We start from the raw sequence: 24688 nt of genomic DNA on the forward strand, positions 1-24688 counted from the left end.
TTTTTTCCATTGCTTTTCAGAGAGTGGAAGGGAGAGAGATGATAGAGAGAGAGAGAGAGAGAGAAACATCGATGTGAGAAAGATATATCAATGTGAGAAAGATATATCGATTAGTCATCTCCTGCACATGCCCAGTCCAGGGCCAGGGATAGAGCCTGCAATTGACATACTGCCCTTGGCCAGAATCCAACCAGGGACCCTTCACTACTAGGCAGATACTCTAACCACTGAACAAGACTCCCTGGGGCTCCAATTTTAGATTAAGAGATGGCTCACTTACCAACGAGGGAATTCCCCTGCCTCCAGATATGAGGCACTAAAAAGTACACAGCATCATTTATGTAGCATTCTGCCAAAAACAGACAATCTAAATTTAATCATGAAGAAACAATCAGGCAAGCCCAAATTAAAGGGCATGCTGCAGCTGGGCTGGTGTGGCTCGGTTGAGCATTGATTGTTCTATGCACCAAGAAGTTCTATTCCCAGTCAGGGCACATGCCCAGGTTGCAGGCTTGATCACCAGTAGGGGGCGTGCAGGAGGCAGCCAATCAATGTTTCTCATGGATGTTTCTCTCTCCCTCTCCCTCTCTCTAAAAAAAAAAAAAAAAAAAAATCAATAACAACATTTTTTTTAAGGGCATGCTGCAAATCAACAGGTTGGTACTCTTCAAACATGTCAATGTCATTAAAGAAAATGAAGGGCAGAGGAATTGTTCCAGATTATAAAGAGACTAACGAGACAAGACAGCCAATGCATTGATCGACCCTGAATTAGATTCTGGATTGGGCGGAAAGTTTCTACAAAGGACAATATTGGCGAAACTGGCAAAAATTGAATATGTATTATAAGTTTGATACTATTACTGTAGCAATGTTAAGTTTCCCGAATTTGATCATCACACCATGGTTATGTAAGAGATTTTCACGTTCTTAGGGATAACATGGTGAAGAATTTAAGGCTGAAGGAGCAGGGACCTGGGGAGAGGAGGTGCAAGGCCAGAGCCCCGGGTGCATTCAGCACCCGGTGCACTAAGCTGGGCAGAGAGGAGCAGGCCTGCAGAGGGGACTGAGGTGGCGCGCCCTTAGGGGCAGGGACAGAACACCAATGGTCTGCGGTCACAGAAGCCGATGTAAGGGTATCTCTCAACAAGGGGACAGTGAGTGGAGTAAGGACCGGGATGGGAGGGAGGCGGACGGGAGGGCAGGGGGCAAGGGGAGGGGGAGCACGCGGGAGATGAAGCGGGCGGGGGGACCGGGGAGCCAGCCAGCCAGCGGGGGGACTGAGACAGAAGCCCGGTGACCCGACCCCGGGAAAGAGCAGGCAGCGGAGACACACAGGCTGCAGCAGCGCAGGGGGTGCGCTGGGTCCAGCGAGCCGAGGCCCCCTGCACGCCCACCCGCCGCCATCGCGTCCCGGGCACGCGCGTGGAGGCCAAGCAGCACAAGCGAACCCTGGCCATCACCAAGGGAAGCGAAGAGACCCGCCCCCGCCCCACCCACCCCGCCGCGCACACCCCACCCACCTCAGAGCCCCCACGGGAACCCCGGCGCTGCATCGAGTAACGGATCGCGAAGCGGGCCACGCTGAGGCCGCCCACCACACGCCTCCCGGCGCGAGGATCGCGCGAGAACCGCCTGTCCTCTAGCTCCGCCCCCGCTCTTTCTTTGTTTCCTTGTCTGGAGATTTCGCGAGAGCTGGGCGGTAAATCTCGCGATCACGGGTTCGGGCCGGCTCTGCGGCTCTCGCGGTGTTTGCGCGAGACTGCGCCCTTCCTTCCTCCCGGCTAGGCGGCCGCTTTCCTCTCCTTCCCCGCCCGGTCGCCCCTCCTTCCCCGCGGCCCATCTCCGCGGGCTAATATGGTCTCCGGCCATGGACGCCCCAAGTGCAGGTCAGTTCCGTCTGCCGCCTGGGGTCTGGCAGCTGCAGGAGCTCAGCCCGGCGCCGGGTCCCTGCTTCTCTGTTCTGGAGTCGACTGGCCGGCGCGCGGGCCTTGGGTTCGGGTCGCTTCCCGGGCCTGCCCTCCGGGCCCACCCCCGCCCGGGCCCCTCCGGCCCCGAGCCCCGTTAGGGTCTGGGAGGCCCGTCGGTTCCACAGTAGGGCGGGGGCAGGGTCTCCGGCCCCCTCCCGGCCTCTTGGCCCCTGGAAGCGGAGTGGGAGGCGGTCAAGGCCGGGCGTCGGTGGGACAGCCCCCGGACCACGTACTGCAGCGCCGGGCCTCCTCCGCGTCCCCCGCGCCGTCCCGACCCTAAGGAGCGGAAGGCGCCGCAGGTTCTGCCAGCGGGCTGTGCTGGTCTCCGTCTCGGACCCAGGGCCCCGCCATGCCTAGGGTCCTGGGCACCCACCGCCGAGTCCTCACAAAGGGCCGAAAGGTGCCTTCCCTCGAGGCCGCCTCCCGGCCCTCCCCGAGAACGTCCGGACCCGGAGGTCCCAGACTTCGCAGGGTCAGCTTCGATTCGTGCAAAACCAGAAAGACCCGTCTCATTTGGGGAGAATCTGCCCATTTACTTGAATGTTTTGTTGCTCACTTTTACCTTCGAACTCCAGACCAATATTGAGGTCACACCTGTTAAGTGTTGGGTTCGGTTGGGTTTTGATCTTGTCATGTTGTTGAATGCTTTACCCAAATCTTGCGTTTTGATTCTTTTTTTTTTTTTTTTTTTTTTAAATCATTCCCTGTAACATAATTGTGGCGTTCTCAAATTGCTGTCTGTACTTATGAAATATTCAGGACATGTTTTCCCCAAACGTGCCTATACATCATTTAAATCATCCTCATTGTCTCTTTCCAGGTATTTGTTATCACAATTTGCACTTAATTCTATTACCAGTTTTTACTTGCTAAGAATCATGGTTGAGAACTGGACTGTCCCAATTCAGTGGATACTAGACAGATTAAAATTAATTAAAAATTTAAAAATCCAGTTCCTCAGTCGCTGTAGCCACATTTCAAGTGCTTAGTAAGTCATATGGTTAATTGCACAGGGCAAATACACATTTTTATCATTGCAGAAAATTCTATTGGCTAAAGTTGATTGCCAGATATTTTCACTTTGAGTAAGTTACTTTGTAGCTGTGTTTAATGAAAGTTTATTTTCTTTTCCAGGATACACCTTTGAGTACCTTATTGAAACATTAAATGACAGTTCACGCAAGAAGTTCTTCAATGTACCTAAACTTGGAGGCACCAAGTATGGTAATGTTGCTTAAATTTTCTTGGGCTTCTTTAGTTTCTAATAGTAAAAAAATGCATTTGTCAAGCTGAGCTGAAAAAAATTGAAGTCCATTTCCACCATGTTATAACAGGTACAACTACACATATCTCTAACATTTTAAAAACTCTTGGGAGAACTTTTATTTGAGAAAGATAAAAGGTCATACCTTAACTTTTCATTTAAAAATCTACATTAATTAAGCAATGATTTTTTTTAATCCAAAGAAACTACTAATGCAATTTTAAAAACCTGGCCGATGATATTCTGTAGCTATTAATTGTACGCTTTAATTTTTCAAGTGACTGATGCCCATAATTCGTTGTCTGCCATCCTTTGCATAGCAATCATCAGTAGGGCCTGCGATTAGAGTTCTTTTTGGGGACTAGCCTTGGTTTGCCTGGTCTGTACACCAACACTTTGGCAGACCTTTGCAGGCACTTGATCAGGGTCCAGCCGTTCACTGAAGTTTCAGAAGAGTGAACTTGGCTGAACCCCAGGGTATTGGATGGAAGTCTTGACTTTATTGACAGTTGAGTGACTTTCTCAGTCGGGCCAGTGAAGGGAAGACCTGCTTGGAAGAGTGATGATGATTGTCAGACTTTTTAGTAAAAGTGACTTGAAAAGATAAATGTCAGATATATTGTAGTCAGTTTTGGAGGGAGCTTTTCTTTATCTTGTCCTTTTTGCTTCTTACATTATTTAAGATACTTTTGTTACTTTTTTTTCTCGGTGGATTTTGATGGGCTGGAATATTCTAGACAGCCACTAGCAGTATTTTCTCACACATTGTGAGAGGATTTCGATGTTTTAGAGTATCTTAGAAGATCCTTGTCTTAGAATTCTGTTGCCATTCAAACACAAACAGTTCACCACAGTGATTGCCTTTTTAGTGATGTGGGACTGCCTGTCTGGTATTCTAGTACAACTGACTACAACCTCAGAAATTTTGGGTGATTCTCTCAACTAGATCTTTGAATTTGAAAATAGACCTTTTTCCAAGGAGGGGAGAAATCACTGTCACCTGGTAAGAGAGGCTTTTCTGAAGTAACTGGGACTTAAGTTGATGTTAAATAGAGGGGTCACAGAGGACAATCAGCACCCAGGAAATGAGATTGAACAGCACGGTGGGAACATCAGTGATGTTGAGTTAATGGGGGAGATAGTGAAGAGACTGTCCCGGCTGTAGTGAAACATTTTAGAGTGAGTGCTTTTGGGTGGTTGGCCCGTTAGCTGGCTTTGTTTCATCTTCTCTTTATTTCAGGTCATCTCCCTTGCCCTTTCTTTTATCCCTTCCTAATTTCTTGTTTTTTTTAACCACAGCACTGATTAGTTCTATAGTAGACCCAGAACTTGGCTTTCGAATCTGAAAGAAAATCTTTAATTTTTTTGGAACATTTTTATGGTTTATAAGAAATTAGATTGGGTTTGAGAATCACAAAAAGACAAGAACATTACAGGCAACGCAGAAAACCAACTCATTTTTATGTGTAGGTACTAACACATGTAAATGTGCTGCTTTTAACAAAAGGTAAGTGCTCTTCTGTAATGCTTTTTAACATATCATGAGCATCTTTCCATGCCACTAAATGCAGGTATCCCTTGATAATCGGGATCTCCTGAGTCAGGGAGCATAAGCTATTAGAAATAGGTACCTGTACTGCTTCTCATCGCTGCAGTGTTTCCTTTGTGAATGCCTCTGGGTTTAGTTAGCAGATGTTTGAATATTGAGGTTATTGCCAACATCTTCCTATTTATAAGTAAAGTTGCTGTGCATGTGTAATATTTAAGTTTTGATGCAAGCTTATAGAATTGTTGGGTTGAAAGTGTGGTGTTCCCTCCACCCTCAACAAGTGCTTTTCTTTTTATACTTTTACTGTATATCACCTGTTCCAGTCTTTACTCTTGAATATAAGGAACAAAAACTCATTTAACTCAGTGCTCAAGTAAAGAAGTTGTTGCAGTTTGCTGACATCCAAAGACAGGAAGAAAGCACAGTCACGCCTCATGGGAACCAGAGTTTCTAAGCCAGAGTGTTCTGCTTTATCCCTGAATCTTTGAATATCTGCTCTCTAGTCTTCTACCTACAGCCCATTTACTCTTTTGGGATAACGCCCAACATAGCCATTGCTGGCCATTCTTTGTATATTATGATTGGCTCACCAGCCAGTTAAGACTTTTCCACCTACTATATTAATCTGATTTGTCTGGGCTTGTCAGGTGTCTGTTGCTATATGTGATTTCTCCATCTATAGGAATTTCCACAAAACCCTTGTACAGTATCTATTTGTCTTCACTGCATTGCTTTGTGAAAGGCAGGGAAGACAATCCTATCTCCACTTAATAGAAATGAGGAGAGTGAAACTAAGAATCTAAGTAATTTGCCTAAAGTTACATATCTTCTAAGTGAAGAATGTGGTCTTAGACTCATATCTTCTGATTTTAGACCAGTACGCTTTCCCCCTTAATACCATTCTGTTTCCCAGATTAGTAATAGGAGTAGTAAAGCTGCCTGTGTTTATTGATTATTTACTATATTCATCTTGTAAGATAAGCTCTGATCTACTTGACTAGGGTCCCACTACCAGGTGCCATTACCTCCTCCATGGTGGAGGAGAAACTTGAACAAAGCTCTTCCTCTGAAGCCTCTGCTTGTAAAACCTATACTCCCAGGGGTTGCTGTCCTGTGTGCATGAGGACCACAGGGCAACGCAAACCAGGGGAATGGCCCTGGTCATAACTGTGGCAAACATGAAGGGTAAGGCTACTCAGTTTCAGCAGAAATGTGACGTCAATGTGTTGTAAAATGTTCTGATATGTGAAAAATTTCTGGATTTTCAGTTGGCAGTTACATTTTAAATGTTAAAATGCGGTGCAGAACAAAGAAAACGTCATCAGGCCAGCAGTTTGTGACCTCTGTCCTGCGCGGTGCTGTGTTGCCTAACCTCAGTAGCAGCCTTTTAGCCTTGAAGAGCAGGATCTGCAGCCCCGGAGGCCGGGACCTGCCTTCTCAGCTGCCTGCATGTGCAGTGGCAGCTTGGCATCTGTTTCCAGAGCCCCAGCCACCTGTTGGATTTTCCTCCACCAAGCAGTTGACCAAAAGGATATCTATTGTTATCAGCTCATTTCAGAAGTGTGATAACACGAACTATTATACTTTTCCAGTTTTAAGTTACCAGCTTGTCCTGGTTCCCACATGTCTTTTTGATTATCTGTCGTTAGAGGATTAGCTTTCCGGATTCTTAGAATTCTAGAAATTCCTGGTTAGGAGAGGCAGAATTAATCCAGTGCAGTTTTCTACTTGGTGCATGACTCTCTCCTCAATACTTTAATTCAGTCAGTTAACATTTATGGCAAATGAAAGATGGCTGAGGTAGCATCTTTGTGCTGAGGAAAGCACACAATTTAGTAATGGGGACGTGAACGGAAAGTATGTAAGTACAGCACTTTAGCTGTAGCAGTCTCCCATCATGAGATACAACAGAGGAAGTTTAACATAAATGATTATTAACTGATGAAAGAGTACAGTAGTCCCCCTTTATGTGCGGTTTCAGTTACCCACAGTCAATTGCAGCCCAGAAATACTAAATGGAAAATTTTGGAAATAAACAATTCATAAGTTTTAGGTTGTGTGCTGTTATGAGTAGTGATGAAATTTTGCTCCATCCTGCTCCGTTCCTTCCGGGATGTGAATAGTCCCTCTATCCAGTGTCTCCACGCTGTCTGTGCTCCCACCCTTTAGTCACTGAGTAGTCGTCTCAGTCACCAGATCGACTGTCCCAGTGTCGCAGTGCTTCTGTTGAGTTCACCTTACTTTATAACGGTCCCAAAGCACAGTAGTAGTGATGCTGGCAATTTGGACGCGCCAAAGAGATGCCATGAAGTGCTTTCTTTATGTGAAAAGTGAAAGTTTTCATCTTAAGGAAAGAACAATCGTATGTTGAGGTTACTAAGGTCTGTGGTAAGAATGAACCTGTGAAATTGCCTTATTTATAGATAAACCTTTATCATATGTATGTATATATTGGAAAAAACATAGTCCCTCCAGGATTAGGTACTATCTGGTGGTTTCAGGCATCCACTGGGGGTCCTGGAATATGACCCAGCAAATAAGGGGACTGTAATTGTAAGATGTAAGGAAACGACATGGCACTTGGGGCTGGTGGAGACTACCCAAAGGACAAAGTTGGAAGGGGTTCTGACCTCAGGAGAAGGTACGGCTTAGCCCACTGAATAGCAGAAAAGTTGGCTGGTGTGACCTGACCAGAGCTGGTCTGGGTTGCTGGGCAAGCAGGGGACGCAGGGGCCAGCACTGGTGCTGTGGGCACTGATTGGAAAGATGTTGGGGCTGCAGTCATCTGAAGGCCTGACTGGGCTGGAGGATCTGCCTCCGAGGCAGCGTTGGGAGGCTGGCGTGGTGCTCACCGTTGGATAGAGGCATTAGTTTTGTTCCTCGAGTGCCTCTTCCCTGTGCTGCTGGGTTGTCTTCACAAAGGCTGCCAGCCTCTTCGAGAGTGAGGATGCGTTTTATAATCAGCCTCAGCCTCACACACTGTCCTCTGCCATACTCCATTGGTCACACAGACAGCCCATCTGCAGTGTAGACAGTCACATGGCATGACTGTCAGGACCTGGGATTACTGGTGTCCTGGAGGCTGCCACATAGAGAAATAACAACTCTGTAGGGGTTTTTGTTTGAGGGGAGGGGTTCTTACAGATTTGTATCTTTCCTTGAGGTAGTTATGGATTGAGACAAATTTGTAAAAGTTAGTGCTTTTTTTAAAAAAAATATGTTTTTATTGATTTTAGAGAAAGAGGAAGGGGAGGGATAGAGAGATAGAAACATCAATAAGAGAAGCATCAATCAGCTGCCTCCTGCACACCCCCTACCTTGGGATCAAGCCCTCAACCCCTCAACCCTTCAACCCCGGGCATGTGCCCTGACCGGGAATTGAACCAGTGACCTCTTGATTCATTGGTTGACTGTAAACCGCTGAGCCACACTGGCCAGGCATGATAGTGCTCCTTAAACACAAAATGTTCTGTTAACATTTGTGATTCACCTTTTTCTCATAATTCTTAATTTAATATTTAATTATTTTTTTAAATAATAGAGTTAAAACCTACTAACATAGTCCCTTACCTACCTCCTATTTCTACTCTGAAGAGAATACTGTTTTTCAATTCTTTTGGCTATTTCTTTTGGTAATTTCTTCTATATTATTAAACAGCTTTGTTTATACAGTTATTTCTTGAGTTTCCAATTTTAGACAATACTTTCTTGTGTGGAAAGTGAGAATATACTTTTCTCTCCTCCATATACCCCATGTGCCTCGTTCTGGAATAGTTCCCGTAATTTTCGGTTAAGTCAGTATTTAGTGCTTATGCTATTACGAATAAATATTCTCAGCCAATCCATGCAGTAGGTGATTGTATCTCATTTCCCTTACAACTTTGTATTTTTTCTTGGAATTAATGATTGCCTTTTTTCATTTGCTTAGTTTTCTATGTCCTCATCAATAATTCATATCCGAAAGAACTGAACCCTCCCAGTATAATCAGGTAATCTATCAATTAACATTTCCCTTCTCTTGGCAGCGCCCCATCTGGACTTGGTCTGCTGCCCCATCCCGGCCTGATTGCACTCGGCTCGCACAGCCGCGTCCTCGAGGAGCCTCTGCTCCCTCGTGTTAGACTGTGGCCTGGATTCCATGGTCTTCTGTTCTCCATTTACCTGCTTGTCTTACACAATGTATCCTCCAGTAGCTAGCTGCCTGTGATTAGTTGTTAGTTTGCCTGGCTATGAATTTCTAGGTTGGAAATTATTTCACTTAGAATTTTGAAGGCATTGTTTCCTTGCCATCTACCTTCTCCCTCTCCTCATTTCGGTTCCTGTCTTTGTTTCTAATTGCGTTTCTCTATACCCTGCTCAGCCCATTGCCAGTCACGCAGCAGGGTTTCCCAAAATTTTGTTAGTTTTGCTTCTCCTGTCCCTATGGGTTTATAACTTTTTTATTTCTTTACTATTATTTTAGTGGGTTTCAGGAAGGAGTAGAGATAATTGCAGGTGTTTATGTTACCATATTTTACTAGAAATCTGATCATGAAGATACTCTATAACAAAAATATTTCTGAATTGTCTTTCCAGAATAACCAGATACAGAGTTAACCTTGTATATTTGTCTCTGGGATATTTTTCTTCTCATTATTTCCAAATAGTCTATAAAAAAAATTTTACCCCTATAAATCTTCTTGGTTTGGGGGACTTCATTTTTTCTGATTGAGGTAAGGGTGGAAACTAATATTTAATACCTACTATTGGTCATAGTATATCTGAGGGTTTTAGTGTGCTGGGTGAGTGACGAGGTAAGATACTCTTCACTCCCTGTTAGGTAGCTGGCATCCCCATTTCAAATGAGAAAATGCAGCATCTTGAGTCCCTTCCATATAGTCGCACTTTATAGTAAATAGCAAATACAGGCTTTGATTCTAGTACCTCTGATTATGTCCTTTATTTTCTTTACTCACAACTTTATTCATCTTTAATTTGTGTGTTAGAATTTTCAAGTACAAAAGTAGGGAGACAATAATACAATAACCCACCATGTATTTGTCACTTATCAACATTTTGCCAATCTTGTTCCACATATTCCATTTTTAAACCTGTAAATATACTTCAGTGTACATTTCTGATGTTTGAAAAGGCTTAAAAAACACCCATAATCTCAGTGCCTTTATTATACCTAACAATTAATAGTAATTCCTTAATGTGATATAAAAGCAGACCATATTTGTATTTTTCCGGTTATCTCAAATTTACATTTCTACAGTTGGTTTGTTGACAGTATCCAAACATGATCACACATAGCATTTGGCTGTTAATCTTTTAAGGCTTTGAAAAGTCTGTACTATCCCTCCTCTCCTTTTCCATACCATTCTATGTTGAGAAAGTCAGGTTTTTTATTCTGGGTTTTTCTGATTGCTTTTTTGTAGTTTCATTTTACTGATACACTGTCCCTGTATTTCCTGCTGACTGGACATAACAGGTGGATGTTTGATTAGATTCAGGTTTACTTGTGTATGTATTTGTTTTTGCAATAACACTTCATAGTTGGTGTGCTTGTGTTTGCTGTTCGATCCAGAGGTACATGGTGTCCACAGCGTCCCACTTTCGGTGATGCTAAGTGGCTGTGGTTTTTATCAGCTTGGTCCATCCATCAGAAGCTCCCAGTCACGTATCACCTAATGATTTTAGCCCCCACTTATAATCAGGGTCTAGATCCATGACTTCGTTAGGGGTTGCATGTTGTGATTTTCTAATTATATCAACTCTTCTACATTTATTAGCTGTAATTCTTCTATAATGAGGAACTTTCTCTAAACTATTTCATTACTTGAAATCAGGAGAGACAGGATTAATGATTGACTTTCCCCCTTTATTTGTCAGATTTTGGGGTAATGAGTTGCTCTAGCAACTTGCATTCATGATCGATGAAGGGTTTTTTAGAGTCATTATGAACCTAAGGGCTATTTTTATACATGATATATTTCAGTGAATTACAGTCATCATTCATTTTGATGCCCACATTGACCCATTAGTGTCCCCATTAGCCTTTGATGACTTGTTTGGTTTCTGACATGAGATGGTCCAGGCTCGCTCTGTGCATACCCTTCCCTAAGTGCGGCTGGCCATCTCTCCAAATGGAAAGAAACAGTGTTTAGAAACAAGCAAGCTGAATTGTTAGGGGGTTATTACTAGTGGATTATCATTGTTTCAGGCATTTTCACTGAACACAGCTAGGAAATATATTTTTAAGGTAGAGAAAAATAAATCCTAAGTTTGTAGCCATGATTCCAACTGAAATGTCAGGTTTTTTGTGTTGTCTTTTTTTAGCTTGGCCACTCTGATTTCTCACTTGTACATCATTACTCTTGAAAATCTTGGTTCCAGGACATAGTAACAAAAGTACTTCCTGCTTTCTTCTCGTTATACAGGTGGGATAAAAGTAGGTTTATGTTGTTCATATGGAAAATAATACAATAACTAATACATAATAATACAAGAATAAGCTGTCCGCATACTCACAACTGTAAACCTACTTTTGCCCCACCCTGTGTATATGACAATTTCAAAATGACAGTATCAGTGTTAATGCCCGAGTCTTTTTGTCCTTAGTGCATGCCCTGCTAGGAAGGTACAGCCAGAATAGTGTGGAATATATGCTGTGATTGTCAGTTTATCCTTTCATTGTTCTTTCGGGGGGGGAGTATATTTTTAATACTGAATATATTTAAAATTATATACTTAATATATGATAATATGTATTGTACTCTTTAAAACTCCCTTTCTTACTGAAAAGGCACACGTTGTAAGCAGTGTTTTGCACCAGTTTTCCTCCTGATACGTCCTGTTCATCACTCGTCAGCAGGCACAGGTCTTCATTCCTTTAAACAGTTCCACAGTCTTCCATCCTGTGGGTTGCATTTACTCAGCCAGCCCTGCGCTGAATAATCAGTCTTCCCTGGTGTGAGAGTTAAATATGGTTAAAAATTTTTTAATACTGAAATGTGATTCTTGTGGTAACACCAGTCATCAAGAGTGAAAGATGGTTTTCATGAAATGAATTTTACTCATCCAAGCACCCTGGTTTACTCTTCAACTTAAACCTTTTTTGATGGAAATCTTTTGGATCTGTTGAAGATTTTTACACAGTTTAACCCATGTTTGCCTTAAAGGGTTATTGTATTTAATTCAACTTTTTCTGTGGCTTTCAATATTTCTTTGTCTTTCCCGAATGTTATTTTGTACTTGTCAGTCTTATGTGCACAAATCAACACAATGCTCATGTGAAGGTTTTGTTTCAGCTTTTTCAGGGCCCTGGCTTTTACATATAGGAACATCCAATTTATAGAAATCCTGGTGTGTTAACATGAATGGTGTTTTATTTTATGTTTCCTAGACTAAAAAGTTTTTTAAGTTGAGAAAATAGTGCATTTGTGTCTTGAACTTTTTGTTATCTAAACCTTTGTAATACATAGTTAGGACTTTTCTTAATAATAATATTTTCTCTTGAACCAGATGTTCTGCCTTACTCAATACGGGTCCTGTTGGAAGCTGCTGTGAGAAACTGTGATGGCTTTTTAATGAAAGAGGAAGATGTTATGAACATTTTAGACTGGAAAACCAAACGGAGCAATGTTGAAGTGCCCTTTTTCCCTGCCCGTGTACTTCTTCAAGATTTCACGTGAGTGATAGACCCCTTCATGAGAGAATTTTCAGTTTTCCTTTGTGAAATTCCGTGATTTTAATTTTTAATATTAGCTTATAAATTTTATAAAAATTGTCCTTTCTAAACTGAAGCAATTCTTTAAAAAGTAGTCTCTTGTTTCTTTTACCATTTATTTCAAAATTACTTTTGTTTACCTGCCTACTTGTCATCTCCACCTACCTAATAGGCTTTTCAGACTTCATATCAAACTTGATGGCCTGCCCACTGCACCCATTCCTTCCCAGGCTTTTTCTGTCACAGTGAATGGCACCATAGTCTCCCATTTGTTTAGGGCAAAATCTAAGAGTTACCCTTGATTCCTCTCTTTCCTTCATGTAATCCAGTCTGTCAGCAAGTTCTGTCAGCTCTACCTTTGAAATGTATCCGCCTCCACCACTGTCACCCTGATTCTAGCCTTTCTCTCTTGCCTGGACTACAACCGAAATTGTCTCTTAACTGGTATCCTTGCTTGCGTACTTGCAACCTATAGTCTTTTCATAGTAGATGAAAATGTTAATCAAGATTATATCATTTCCTTGTAGACCAGTTGGCTTCCATCACACATAGAATAAAACCCGAAGTCTTCTTGAAAGACTTTACCTGACCTGGGTGTCAGGGATTAATTGTTAGAAAAGGTCACCTTTAGCTGAGTTTTGCAGGAGTAGGAGTTAGCTAGACAAACAAGAACATCCCCTTCACCCACCCACATGGATCTGATTTGTCTGCCACTGCCCTGAACTCTGTAGCGCTGCTGTTACAGTACTTAAGATACTATTCTGTAATCACTGCTTTATCTTCCCTGCAAATTCTTTGAGAGCACGAACCGCCTTGTTCGGCCTGTGCCATGGGTGTCTAGCACACTGAAGGCCTTTGGTAAAAGCTTGTTACATAGTTGGATGGAGATATACATGTATCTATAGTGGATAACTTTGGAGTAGCAAGAAGGCACTGGGATGGGAGGTGCTGGGGCTAGGGAAAAGGGAGGGGTGGCATTAAATCGAAGGCAGGAGAAAGAATTCCACAGGCTGTTACCCGAACTTCTCTTATGCCTCTGAAAATCATCTGTTATTTTCAGCACATCTACCCCTGAGCACTCAAGTTTTAGATAATATTTAATGTGTATAATGTTAGTTCTCATTAAACCAGGGTACATCTAACTTTGGATAACAAGTACATTGTCAAACACTAATGCAAACTAGAAAGGGATACTTTTTACATATAGATATGAGTAAACACGTATTAATAACCTGAGCATATAGAAAAGAGCAGTTGGACTATAACTTGGTCATTTTCTATTTTTTAGTGGAATACCCGCAATGGTGGATCTTGCTGCTATGAGGGAGGCAGTGAAAACTCTTGGAGGTGATCCTAAGAAAGTTCATCCTGCCTGTCCCACAGATCTCACAGTTGACCATTCTTTACAGATTGACTTCAGTAAATGGTACTTTAATACAAATATTATAATGACAGCCATGCAGGCTAACTGACAACCCATCCACTGGAAGTGTGCGGTATAGCAGGAAGGAAGTAGAGATAATTCATGCCAGAGTATCCTACATGTAGTAATGACTAATATGTAACAAGAAAAACTGGTGACAAGTTTTTTTTATCGAATTTTTTTATTTTTTTTTGTTTATATATATATATATATATATATATATATATATCTTTATTGATTTCAGAGAGAGGAAAGGAAAGAGAGAGAGAGAGTGAGAAACATCAATGACGAGAGTGTCATTGATCAAGCCCGTAACCGGGCATGTGCCCTGACCGGGAATCGAACCCCAATCACCTGGATCCTAGGTCGATGCTCAACTGCTAAGCCATGCCTGGCCGGGCAGGTGACAAGTTTATGTATTGGGAATTTTTTTCTACTCCATTTGAATTTAAAAGTTATTTTCCTGTTTATATTTCTGCTGCCATTTTTGGTAGAAATGTGTAGTAAGTCTAAAGCCTGCTTTTTGGAGTAACTATCTGAGTGCAGTCTTCATATTCCACTAAAGTGAGTTTTTTCACTTCCCTTCCAAGGAGTATCTAAAGACGTGCGCCATGGATGTCTTTAATTAATTGGTGATTGAAAACACTGAGCTCACTAGAGCTCTGTTTTCCTTCCACTGAAAATTTCTTATATTTAAAAGATCCCTTGACCACAGTCAGACTTGAGAAGACATGGTATTTTACATTCTCTTGAGACTTGGAATAAGACTGAGATTTATCACCACTCATGAGAGTGTTTGCCCTCTGGGTTAAAATTATGGCTCTGAACTTTTTTTTAAAAAAAATGTATTGATTTGAGCGAGAGGAAGGGAGAGGGGGGGAGAGAGAGAGAGAAACATCAATGATGAGAGAGTCATGGATTGGCTGCCTCCTGCACCCCCCTGCTGGGGATCGAGCCTGCAACCCCGGGCATGTGCCCTGACCGGGAATCGAACCGTGATCTCCTGGATCCTAGGTTGGTGCTCAACCGCTGAGCCATGCCAGCAGGTCTGAGCTTTTAAATTGTTGGATGAAAAAATCTATTTCAGTACTTGCTAAAAGTTACTTATGTTCTTATAGAAGTATATGAAAATGATTTTATTGGGCACTTAGAATTATGTTTTCTTCTCTATAAGTTTAAATTACCTGTTTTTATTTTTTGGTAACCTGAGAGTTGCTTTCGAAACTTGAGTTAGCCTTTAGACAGTTTTCCAGTACTTCCAGATAGCATTGCTGGTGTATGTATTTTGAAGAACTGAGTTTCTGTCACTTTTTAACTGATTTTTTCTTTTTTTGGAATGATAGCACAATACAGAACGCTCCCAATCCTGGAGGTGGGGACCTGCAGAAAGCAGGAAAGCTCTCTCCACTTAAAGTGCAGCCCAGGAAGCTCCCTTGCAGAGGCCAGACTGCCTGCCGAGGGCCCTGCGATTCTGGAGAGCTGGGCCGAAGCTCAGGAAGATCATCTTCCCAGATTGAGAACACACCCCTTCTGTGTCCTTTTCATTTGCAACCAGTGCCTGAGTATGAGACTGTTGTTTTACTTTTTATCAGTGCGCCGTGGTTTTTTGGTTAGGGAAATCCATTTTCCCCCTTCCCTTCCTGACCCCTGACTCTGCCGTCATACTGATTGTGCTGGGTGACTTACTGCCATGTAGTCCCTATTGTCCCAACAGAAGCAAGGTAGTTAAATCTGTTTCTCTTCCTCAGGAAGGAAACCTTAAGATTTTTCTGTAAATATATTTAATTTTCATGACTAATGTAGGCAGAAAAATGGTATTACATCTTAAACTGAATTTTTAGTGAATTTGTGCCACTCACATGCTCATTATTTATTCATATTTCTTTTGTGAATTCCCTATTTATAGTTCTAGCTTTTTTTCCCCTACTAAAAGAGTTGTTATTTTTTCTTACTGCGTTAAGAATTCCGTGTTAAAAGTATTATCATTATTATATGTTTTATAGCCTTATTGAGCCATTTTAGGTAAGTGATTTCCTATATGGTACCATGGAAAGTAGTAAGCCTGCCTAGTAAAGACTCCTGTTTACAGGAGTTGGTTGTTTCCTAATAAGTAATTTTTTAAAATTAGAACTAATTTTTAAAATTTCAGCTTCATTGAGATACATAAAGCCTCAGGTTACAGTGACCTCATGTGTCCTTCCTTCTAAGAATCCAGCATGAGCTGTGGTCACGTTATATCTTATGCAATTACTCCTCATTCCTGCTGCCCAGTTGTACTGATTGTTCGGGCGTGTTGCCTTTGAGGTTAACATCTCCTCTTACACAGAAAGTCATTTCCTGAAAAGGAGGGTTTATTGACTGAAAAATCATTGATTTTTTTCATCGTTGTCTTTTTATATCTGGCAGAGTATGAAGTGCTAAGATGGTATATTTTTATTTTTAAAAATCCAGTTTGGTGTAACATTTCCCTTCAGTTTTGACTCTAAATTACAAAGTAGTAGGATGGGTTATATTGCAGTCCCTGGCTGTGTAAAAATAATAACTTGTGTGCTGTGATGCATCAGTGGTGTTAATTACAGGCTCAAATAAGAAATCAAGGGGAGGAGTTGAAATCACTGTCTAATTTGAAGTCAGATTATGAGCTAATAAAGGTTTGGATGGCACTTTATAGCCACAGGTGCTGTGGGAACATAGATAATTGGAGTGGCTTTAGAAAGCTGCTCCCTGAGGTCCTGAGAACAATCTCTCTGAGATGTGCTGTGGCTTAGAGTGATCACTCAGCAATGAATTATTAACATAACCTTTGTTTTAAAAAAAAGTTGACAGTTGAACAACTATAATTATCTGGACCCTGGAGGACATGTATAATTTAAGTTGTATTGATATTCAATCAACGCTTAATCACCAGCTGAGCTGGCAGGTAAAATAAGCAACTTAAAACTGTTAGTAATAATTTTTTTTTTAAAATATCCTTTAGATAAAAATAAGCTTCCTAAAAATGGGCATGTTTACTGTTTGGAGGTGAATTGTTATTACCTCTGAGTTAAATAATTTATTAATTTACTCCCATTTTCCCTGGCACAAGGCCATGTGGTTGGAAATGTTCATGCTTATGGTTGAGTAAGTGACCCAATCCTTCTTTCTTGTGGAAAATCTAGCAAAACTTACTGCTTTGTTTTTAATACAATTTTAGCCAAATCTCACAGTAATGCACACTAAGTACAGTTTGGGATACTGTTGTGGACGTGACTTTAATATGCCCAGTGAAATAATGAGTCTTTGCAATAGCTGCCTAGTGTGTTATTTAAAGCCACACCTCCTTGTCGAAAAGAAGGTAATGGATTCTGAGAAGTCCAGTAAGTTGCTGCCACAAGAATTTTAAAAGCATAGTCGTGTGTGTGTGTGTGTGTGTGTGTGTGTGTGTGTGTGTGTGTAACAGCGAAGACTTGGAAACAAGGCAGATCTTTAATACATACATTTAATGCCAGCTCTTTTTCCATTTAGACCTGAAACAGTATTAAAAACTCAAGAAGTAGAATTCGGCAGAAATCGAGAGAGGCTTCAATTTTTCAAGGTATAAATGCTTTGGGGGAAATTTTTTCATTGAAATTTATAAAATATTCATAGGCATGGTTTTTATATCTTAAGACCAATAGTTTTTTGGGTTTTTTAAATACATATATTTTTAATATATCTTTATTGATTTCAGAGAGAGGAAGGGGGGGAGAGAGAGAGATAGAAACATCAATGATGAGAGAGTCATTGATCAAGCCTGCTACCCGGGCATGTGCCCTGACAGGGAATCGAACCGCGATCTCCTGGATCCTAGGTCAATGCTCAACTGCTGAGCCATGCCCAGTCGGGCAAGACGAGTAGTTTTTGAACACTTCATAGCAGTGAGCGGGGAGGGCTCCCCTTCCCTGAGTCGTGGGGACACAGTTGGAAAGTACCATTTATCTGGACTTTCGGAATGTTTTTCTTTGACTTAATTGTCTGCAAAATGAGTATGTTTAGGTTTAGTCTCTGCACATACATGTGTTTTTTAATGCATATTTATTTTTAAGCCTGTAGTATAAACTTGGACCATATGGGACATTGGTAAAATATTTTCAGTGTCAATGTGTATATCGTGATGGTCAGCACAAATTCATATAATGTACTAACACTTGGATTTCTTGATACAAAACCTAGTGGTGTTCAAGAGTGTTTAGGAATGTGGCTCTAATCCCCCCTGGAACTGGAATGGCTCATCAAGTGAACTTGGAATACTTGTCGAGAGTGGTTTTTGAAGAGAAGGACCTCCTCTTCCCAGACAGCGTTGTTGGCACGGACTCTCATATAACCATGGTGAATGGTTTGGGGATCCTGGGGTGGGGTAAGTAAACAGTTAGTGTATTTCATTCTTTTGGGGAGAAGATGTCAGGAACATTATAAAGAACGCAAATAGTGAGACTTTTTCATCTATAATAGCGAGAAAAATAAATCTTATCAACTCAGGTGTTTGTGGACAGTGTGTTGTAAGAGGATTTGTGAAATTTACACAGCACAGCACCCTGAGTAGAGTGGTTAGAGTGATGGTGACAATGTCTGTGAAGGTGATGTGGTTACTCTCTTGTTTCAAGTTCTCCTGTGGCTTCCTCAGATTCCTTTGCATTTTATACAGGGCCCTTCACAACCTGGTGCCTCTGGCCATTTGCCCACAAACATCTTTTTTGTTTTTGTTTTTTTTTTAAGATTTTAAAGTTTTTTTTATGTGTTTGTTGATTTCAGAGAAAGGAAGGGAAAGGGAGAGAGAGATAGAAACATCAATGATGAGAGTCATTGATCGGCTGCCACCTGCTAACCCCCCACGGGATGGAGCCCTGACCGGGAATCGAACCATAATCTCCTGGATCCTAGGTCGATGCTCAACCGCTGAGCCACATCGGCCAGGCCACAAACATCTAAGAGACACTCATTTATTCCCCGAGCAGGTTGTACTCTTAGTGTCATGGCTTCGCACTGGCTGCCCCCTCCTGCGAACACACTTAACTGTTTTACAGCATGTTGTGACAACTAACTTTTTTTTTTGTCTTTGCCACTAGGCTAAGCTTCTTGAGCTTGACAGGGACTGGGTTCTGTTCATATCAGATCTTGAGCATAGTACCCTACTTAGCATAATAAATACTAAGTGTTTACTGAACTTAATATAAAGGTAAAAGTCAGTGTTTTCGAGTAGGGTCACTCTTGAGAAGACTTGAGTTATGAACCCACAGCAGTCGCAGTGAAGCAGCTTTGTAAGAGGAGCTCCTGAAATACCTCCATGTCGCAAGGATAACTCGAGTTATATCCAATGTCCTGTGCTAATAACGTGCGTCTTTCTTACTGCAGGGGTTGGAGGCATTGAAACAGAAGCAGTTATGCTCGGGCTGCCCGTTTCTCTTACATTACCGGAGGTGGTTGGGTGTGAGTTAACTGGCTCATCAAACCCTTTTGTTACATCCATAGATGTTGTTCTTGGCATTACAAAGGTACGTCCAAGGTGTGCGTTCAAGTTGTGCGGGGAAAACACTTCCTTCGTACTAGGAAGTGCAGGGCAGTTCGTTGTGTCATTGTTCACTTGACATGTTAACTCATTTTCATTACAAGCCTGTGAGATTGGTACTGTGACGTTGGTACATTTCCCTATCTTAATTCTAAGAAAACAGACACAGTTATTAAATGACTTACCAAGGGGTCCAAGGGCTGAACAGGAAGTGGCGAGAGCAGCTCTCTAACCATGCAGTCAGGCTCTGGAGTCCTCTCTTACTTCTTCTGCCTTCCTGCCTCAGGAAGTAGCTGGTTGGCTCCAGGAATATTAGGAAAAGTCTAATCTCCTTTAGTACTTAATCGAATCATTTACCCTTTAGAAACCATTGCTCTACTAGATAATTGCAAACATAGCAACTGTAGAAATGTGATGGTGTCAGACTTTTCTGTTGGCCGTTCTAATGTTGCTCTAAAATACTGGCTGCATGTGTTCAGTACGGATACTGTAGGGTTTCCAAGCGAACAACTGTCTGTAGCTCCCATCCTGAGTTTCTGGTGCTTGCTCACTTCATGATAGTGATTAAGTCGCTTGAACCTCGGGGTGTTCCACATGTAATCCCAGTTGGATCCAGGTCTCAGCACTCTGGGTCTGTTGTAGTTGGAAGGCTTTCAGGGTACTCTGAAGGGAAAGGAAAGGGTGTTGCCTCCCTAATTGGAAAAACATTTGACATCTTACAGAAATTATTGATTTGATGTATGGTCCAAAGATCAAGAAGCTAAATTGAGAATTACAGCATTATTCCTAATGGAAAGGGAACATCTCATTATGTTTTTACAGAAATCAGTTCTTCCCTTCAGATACTCTGAAAATTAATGTTGCTTTTTAGACTCCTCTGGCTGTATTTTTAAAATAATATATGTCTGTTTTTGACATTTTGACTTAGTGATATGAAAGTAAAATTTATTGTGCATAGATTTATTGAAGATTGAATTTGTTTGAGGCCCTATCTTATTCATGGTCTTTTTTTTAAAAAATATATCTTTATTGATTTCGGAGAGAGGAAGGGAGAGGGAGAGAGAGAGAGAAATATCAATGATGAGAGAGTCATTAACCAGCTGCCTCCTGCAGGCCCCCAACTGGGGATCGAGCCCGCATCCTGGGCATGTGCCCTGACCGGGAATCGAACCTCAGTCTCCTGGATCCTAGGTCGATGCTCTACCACCGAGCCACACTCAGCCAGGCTTATTTATGGTCTTTATAGGATTAATGATGTATTTTTCAAAATGTACATTGTGGTATCTCATTATTTTGGCAAATGCAGCAGCTTGGAATATCTAATCTGTCTTGCTCTCCTTTGCAAAAAAATAACCATGAATATAGGAGACATCTTTTTCTTAGGCTTGAGTTTCTACATCTATAAAAACAAGTTTGGATTAAGTGATCTCCAGCACCTCTACCATATGGGACTTAACATTATTCATAGGTTGAAGATTGTTTTGTTCTTGGCCACCCGTCAGGGTCTCTCCCTACACCAGTCTGAACCCTAAGATTGTACAACTTTGGAAAAGTGAGCAGCTGTTTCAGTTACTTGGTAGTAACTAAGAAAAATGATTTTAGGGATTTAAGTATGGAGCTACATGTTAAATCCTATCAAAATGGAATTTATAATTAATATTGATGTAAATATTTGAACCAGTAGTTGGAATTCTAAGAATATTTATAGATATAATTTCTTATTTATATGCACAGTTGGATCAGTGTGTTAGTGTTTCATTAAATCCAAGATGCCATCAGTGGTTAAAGCATTATTATATTATGTACTGCTAAGAGAAAAAAGACTGCCAGCTAACACACACACCATCAAGTCTAAGCTACACCCCAGTTTCAGAAGTGTTAAAATGTGAATCTCAGCTGTTTCGAGCTTTCACGCCCTTTTCTATCCTAACAGTGATACTGGACCACTTTTCTATCTTAAAATACCTGCAAGACCACAGTGAGTTGATGTTTCATAAGAACAACAGAAGGCCTCTTTGCTTTATTGTTACTAGTGTCAGGTGAAAATTAGATTTTATAGTTTTCAGAGAATCTATGCCAACCTTATTGCTAATTTTGTGTGCATTTCTGTGTGTCCCTTTATATAGCACCTCAGGCAAGTAGGAGTGGCTGGAAAGTTTGTTGAGTTTTTTGGAAGTGGAGTTTCACAGTTATCTATAGTGGATCGAACTACAATAGCAAACATGTGTCCAGAATATGGTGCTATCCTCAGCTTTTTCCCTGTTGACAATGTGACATTAAAACATTTAGAACATACAGGTAAGAACAAAAGATCATTAGGATAAACATGTTATGTTTCTAATGTGTGTGTCTGAAATGTTTCATAGTAAATCATAACCTTGTTTTGTTAATATTCATAAAGTTATTTGGGCACAGTGGCTTTCAAATAAACTGCATCAGAGTACTTTAGTGTCGTGCCCTCAATCCCTAGTCTCCTCTGACCCATTCACACACAGTTCAAAGGAATTACTCAAAGCCCTTCTCCCCGTAGTGAGGATGCCCCACCCTGCTCAGGGTTCACATTCACTGCTGCTCCCTCTATGTCCAGAAGTTTCGGGGCCACCGGATAGAAGAGGCTGAGAGCCAGAGCTCTGTCTGAAGGATAAGAACGTAATTTTGTGGACAGCAGTGTAAGGTTACAGGTTTTAGTCTCTTTTTGTAGCCTGATTAACTAGGAACTTTGACCACTCTTCATTGATTTTTGTTTGTTTGTTTTTTAGTTTTATTGATTTTAGAGAGAGGAAGGGAGAGGAAGAGAAAGATAGAAACACCCATGATTGGCTGCCTCCTGCACGCCCCTTACTGGGGATTGAGCCTGCAGGGTATCAGAGCGTGACCTCCTGGTTCATAGGTCGATGCTCAACCACTGAGCCACGCCGGCTGGGCTTGACTGTTTAATTTAAAATAGAAACTACCCGAAAAACCAGAACATGATAATGCTCCATAAGGCCCCTGAGGAAAAAGCAGGATCTCTTTTTTATTTGATACACTTCCTATTTTTTAGAGATCTTTGCTCTAATCAAAGGTATATTTGGGGCCCGGCTGGGCGTGGCTCAGCAGTTGAGCGTCGACCCAGGATCCAGGCAGTTGGGGTTCAATTCCCAGTCAGAGCACAGGCCCGGGCTGTGGGCTTGATCCCCAGTCAGAGGCATGCAGGAGGCAGCCGATCAATGACTCATCATTGATATTTCTATCTATCCCTCTCCTTTCCTCTCTATGAAATCAATGAAGATAACATTTAAATATATATTTGAGGGCTATATTCTTGTATTCTTCAGTTTGGGGGCAGATTATTGTCAGTTAATAACTCAGATGTCAAAATGTCCCTGGTGATTTGGAGCCTCAGAGGGAACGGCCCTTGTAGAACGGCCCTTGTATTGCTCTAAACAGGATTTTGGTTGGTAGAACATTCCCTGCATATTAAAATGAAGTATGTATTGATCTATTACTGTGTAACAAATTATCCTCAAACTTCGTGGCTTAGAACAGTAATAATCATTTATTGCCGTATGGTTTTAGTGGGTCAGTAATTCCCATGGCACAGCTGGGACAGCTTGTCTCTGCTTCATGGTGTCATGGGCCTCGGCTGCAAGACTTGAGAGCCAGGCCAAGGAGTCTCCAAGGCTTCTTCACTGCACGTCTGGCAGCGCGGGCTGGCTGTCGGCCGAGGTTTCTCCATGTAACCTGAGAGAGAGAGCAGGCAGCAGCCAGAAAGCCCATTGCTCAGGTTCCAGGGGCACAAACACAGATGCCACATTTTCATGGGGGGATGTTGCCATCACGTTGTAAGAACATGTAGCTTGGGGGATCTATTGCTATGGCAAGCATTGGAACATGCAACCTTTCACAGTCACTTACTTCCCATCTGGCTTACACATAACCTCCCAAATATTAAACTGGAAACTTTCATGTTAATATCTAATTCTTTTCATATCTGGCAGATCTTTGTGCTCTGTGAAACTATTTTTAACTTTCATTTACTTTAATCTTTACTTGTGACTATTATATCAGTGTTGCTTATTGTTTAGGGAAAATAATGAATTTACTCTTCATGGTAGGTCGTAATTTACTATGTTCAATTTTTTTATTGGTTTTTCTTTTGCAAACAGTATTTTTTGTGAATTTTATAGAACTGGCTCAGTATTTCCGATCATGTCTGTGATCTGTCAACCTTTTTTTTTTTTTTTTTTTTTTTTTTAAATATATCTTTATTGATTTCCAAGAGAGGAAAGGAGAGGGGGGAAAGAGAGACAGAAACATCAGTGATGAGAGAGTCATTGATCGGCTGCCTCCTGCACGCCCCCGACTGGGGATTGAGCCCACAACCTGGGGCATGTGCCCTGACCGGGAATCGAACCCCGATCGCCTGGATCGTAGGTCGACGCTCAACTGCTGAGCCACGCCCGGCCGGGCTGTGATCTGTCAACTTTTAAAGAGGGAGCTGCTATGTAGTTTATAGAGTTTCTTGGAGGGTAAAATTTTTACTACTCTTAAGGATAATATCAAGTACTAATTTGTAAAGAAATCTATTGAGTACTTAGTAATTTGTAATATTTATTTCTTGCTCATCATTGGAATTCCACACCCCAGAAGATTTCAGAATCCCTTACTGGATTTCTGTTTATCTTTTTAGGTTTTGACAAAGCCAAACTCCAATCAGTGGAAACCTACCTTAAAGCTGTGAAGTTGTTTCGAAATGACCAGAATAGTTCGGCAGAACCTGAATATTCCCAGGTAGGCACATAACCCACTTAGTACTGGGTGTAAATTCTGCAGCCTGGCCACCTGGGCTTCAGTTCCAGCTCTAAGACTTATTAGCTGGATAACCCTGGGCAAAGTATTTAGCGTTTCTGCCTCAGCTTTTTCAGCTCTAAATTATGAAGATAATATCTACCACATAGGATTCTTAAGAGATTAAATACAAATTCGTTAGAACAGTTTAAGGCGCATAATGAGTGCTCAATAAATGATAGCTATTATTATCATTCTTTAACAAATGTTATGTGTGACCTTGCTTTGACTTTATTAATTTTACATAGGTTTTTATTACAGTGAAACTGAGAGAAAAAAAAAGTTTACTAAGCCCACCTCCACTATCACAAACAGGCAGAGAGGGGCGGATTTGAGGCGCAGAGGCATCTGTGTTGTCATCAGGCATCTGTAAAGACTGTGTTCATGCTGTTGGGAGGACAGTTGGGGAATAAAAAA

General features: G+C 41.5%; 1 protein-coding gene across 1 annotated transcript in view; it reads left to right on the top strand.

The window, feature by feature from the left end:
• The first annotated feature begins 1696 nt into the window (after nucleotides 1–1696).
• The window catches only part of IREB2 (iron responsive element binding protein 2), a 37306-nt gene continuing 14314 nt past the window's right edge, over nucleotides 1697–24688 (top strand). Inside the window, exons 1-10 of the mRNA XM_081124772.1 lie at nucleotides 1697–1889; nucleotides 3105–3194; nucleotides 12290–12455; nucleotides 13783–13920; nucleotides 15261–15479; nucleotides 17422–17491; nucleotides 18109–18292; nucleotides 19288–19427; nucleotides 21568–21739; nucleotides 24114–24214. Of these exons, the coding sequence (XP_080980898.1) occupies nucleotides 1871–1889; nucleotides 3105–3194; nucleotides 12290–12455; nucleotides 13783–13920; nucleotides 15261–15479; nucleotides 17422–17491; nucleotides 18109–18292; nucleotides 19288–19427; nucleotides 21568–21739; nucleotides 24114–24214 (1299 nt within the window). The 5' untranslated portion in view covers nucleotides 1697–1870. The remainder of the gene's footprint in view (nucleotides 1890–3104; nucleotides 3195–12289; nucleotides 12456–13782; nucleotides 13921–15260; nucleotides 15480–17421; nucleotides 17492–18108; nucleotides 18293–19287; nucleotides 19428–21567; nucleotides 21740–24113; nucleotides 24215–24688) is intronic.

This window comes from Miniopterus schreibersii (genome assembly GCF_964146895.1).
Source record: "Miniopterus schreibersii genome assembly, chromosome: 22".
Lineage (NCBI taxonomy): Eukaryota > Metazoa > Chordata > Mammalia > Chiroptera > Miniopteridae > Miniopterus > Miniopterus schreibersii.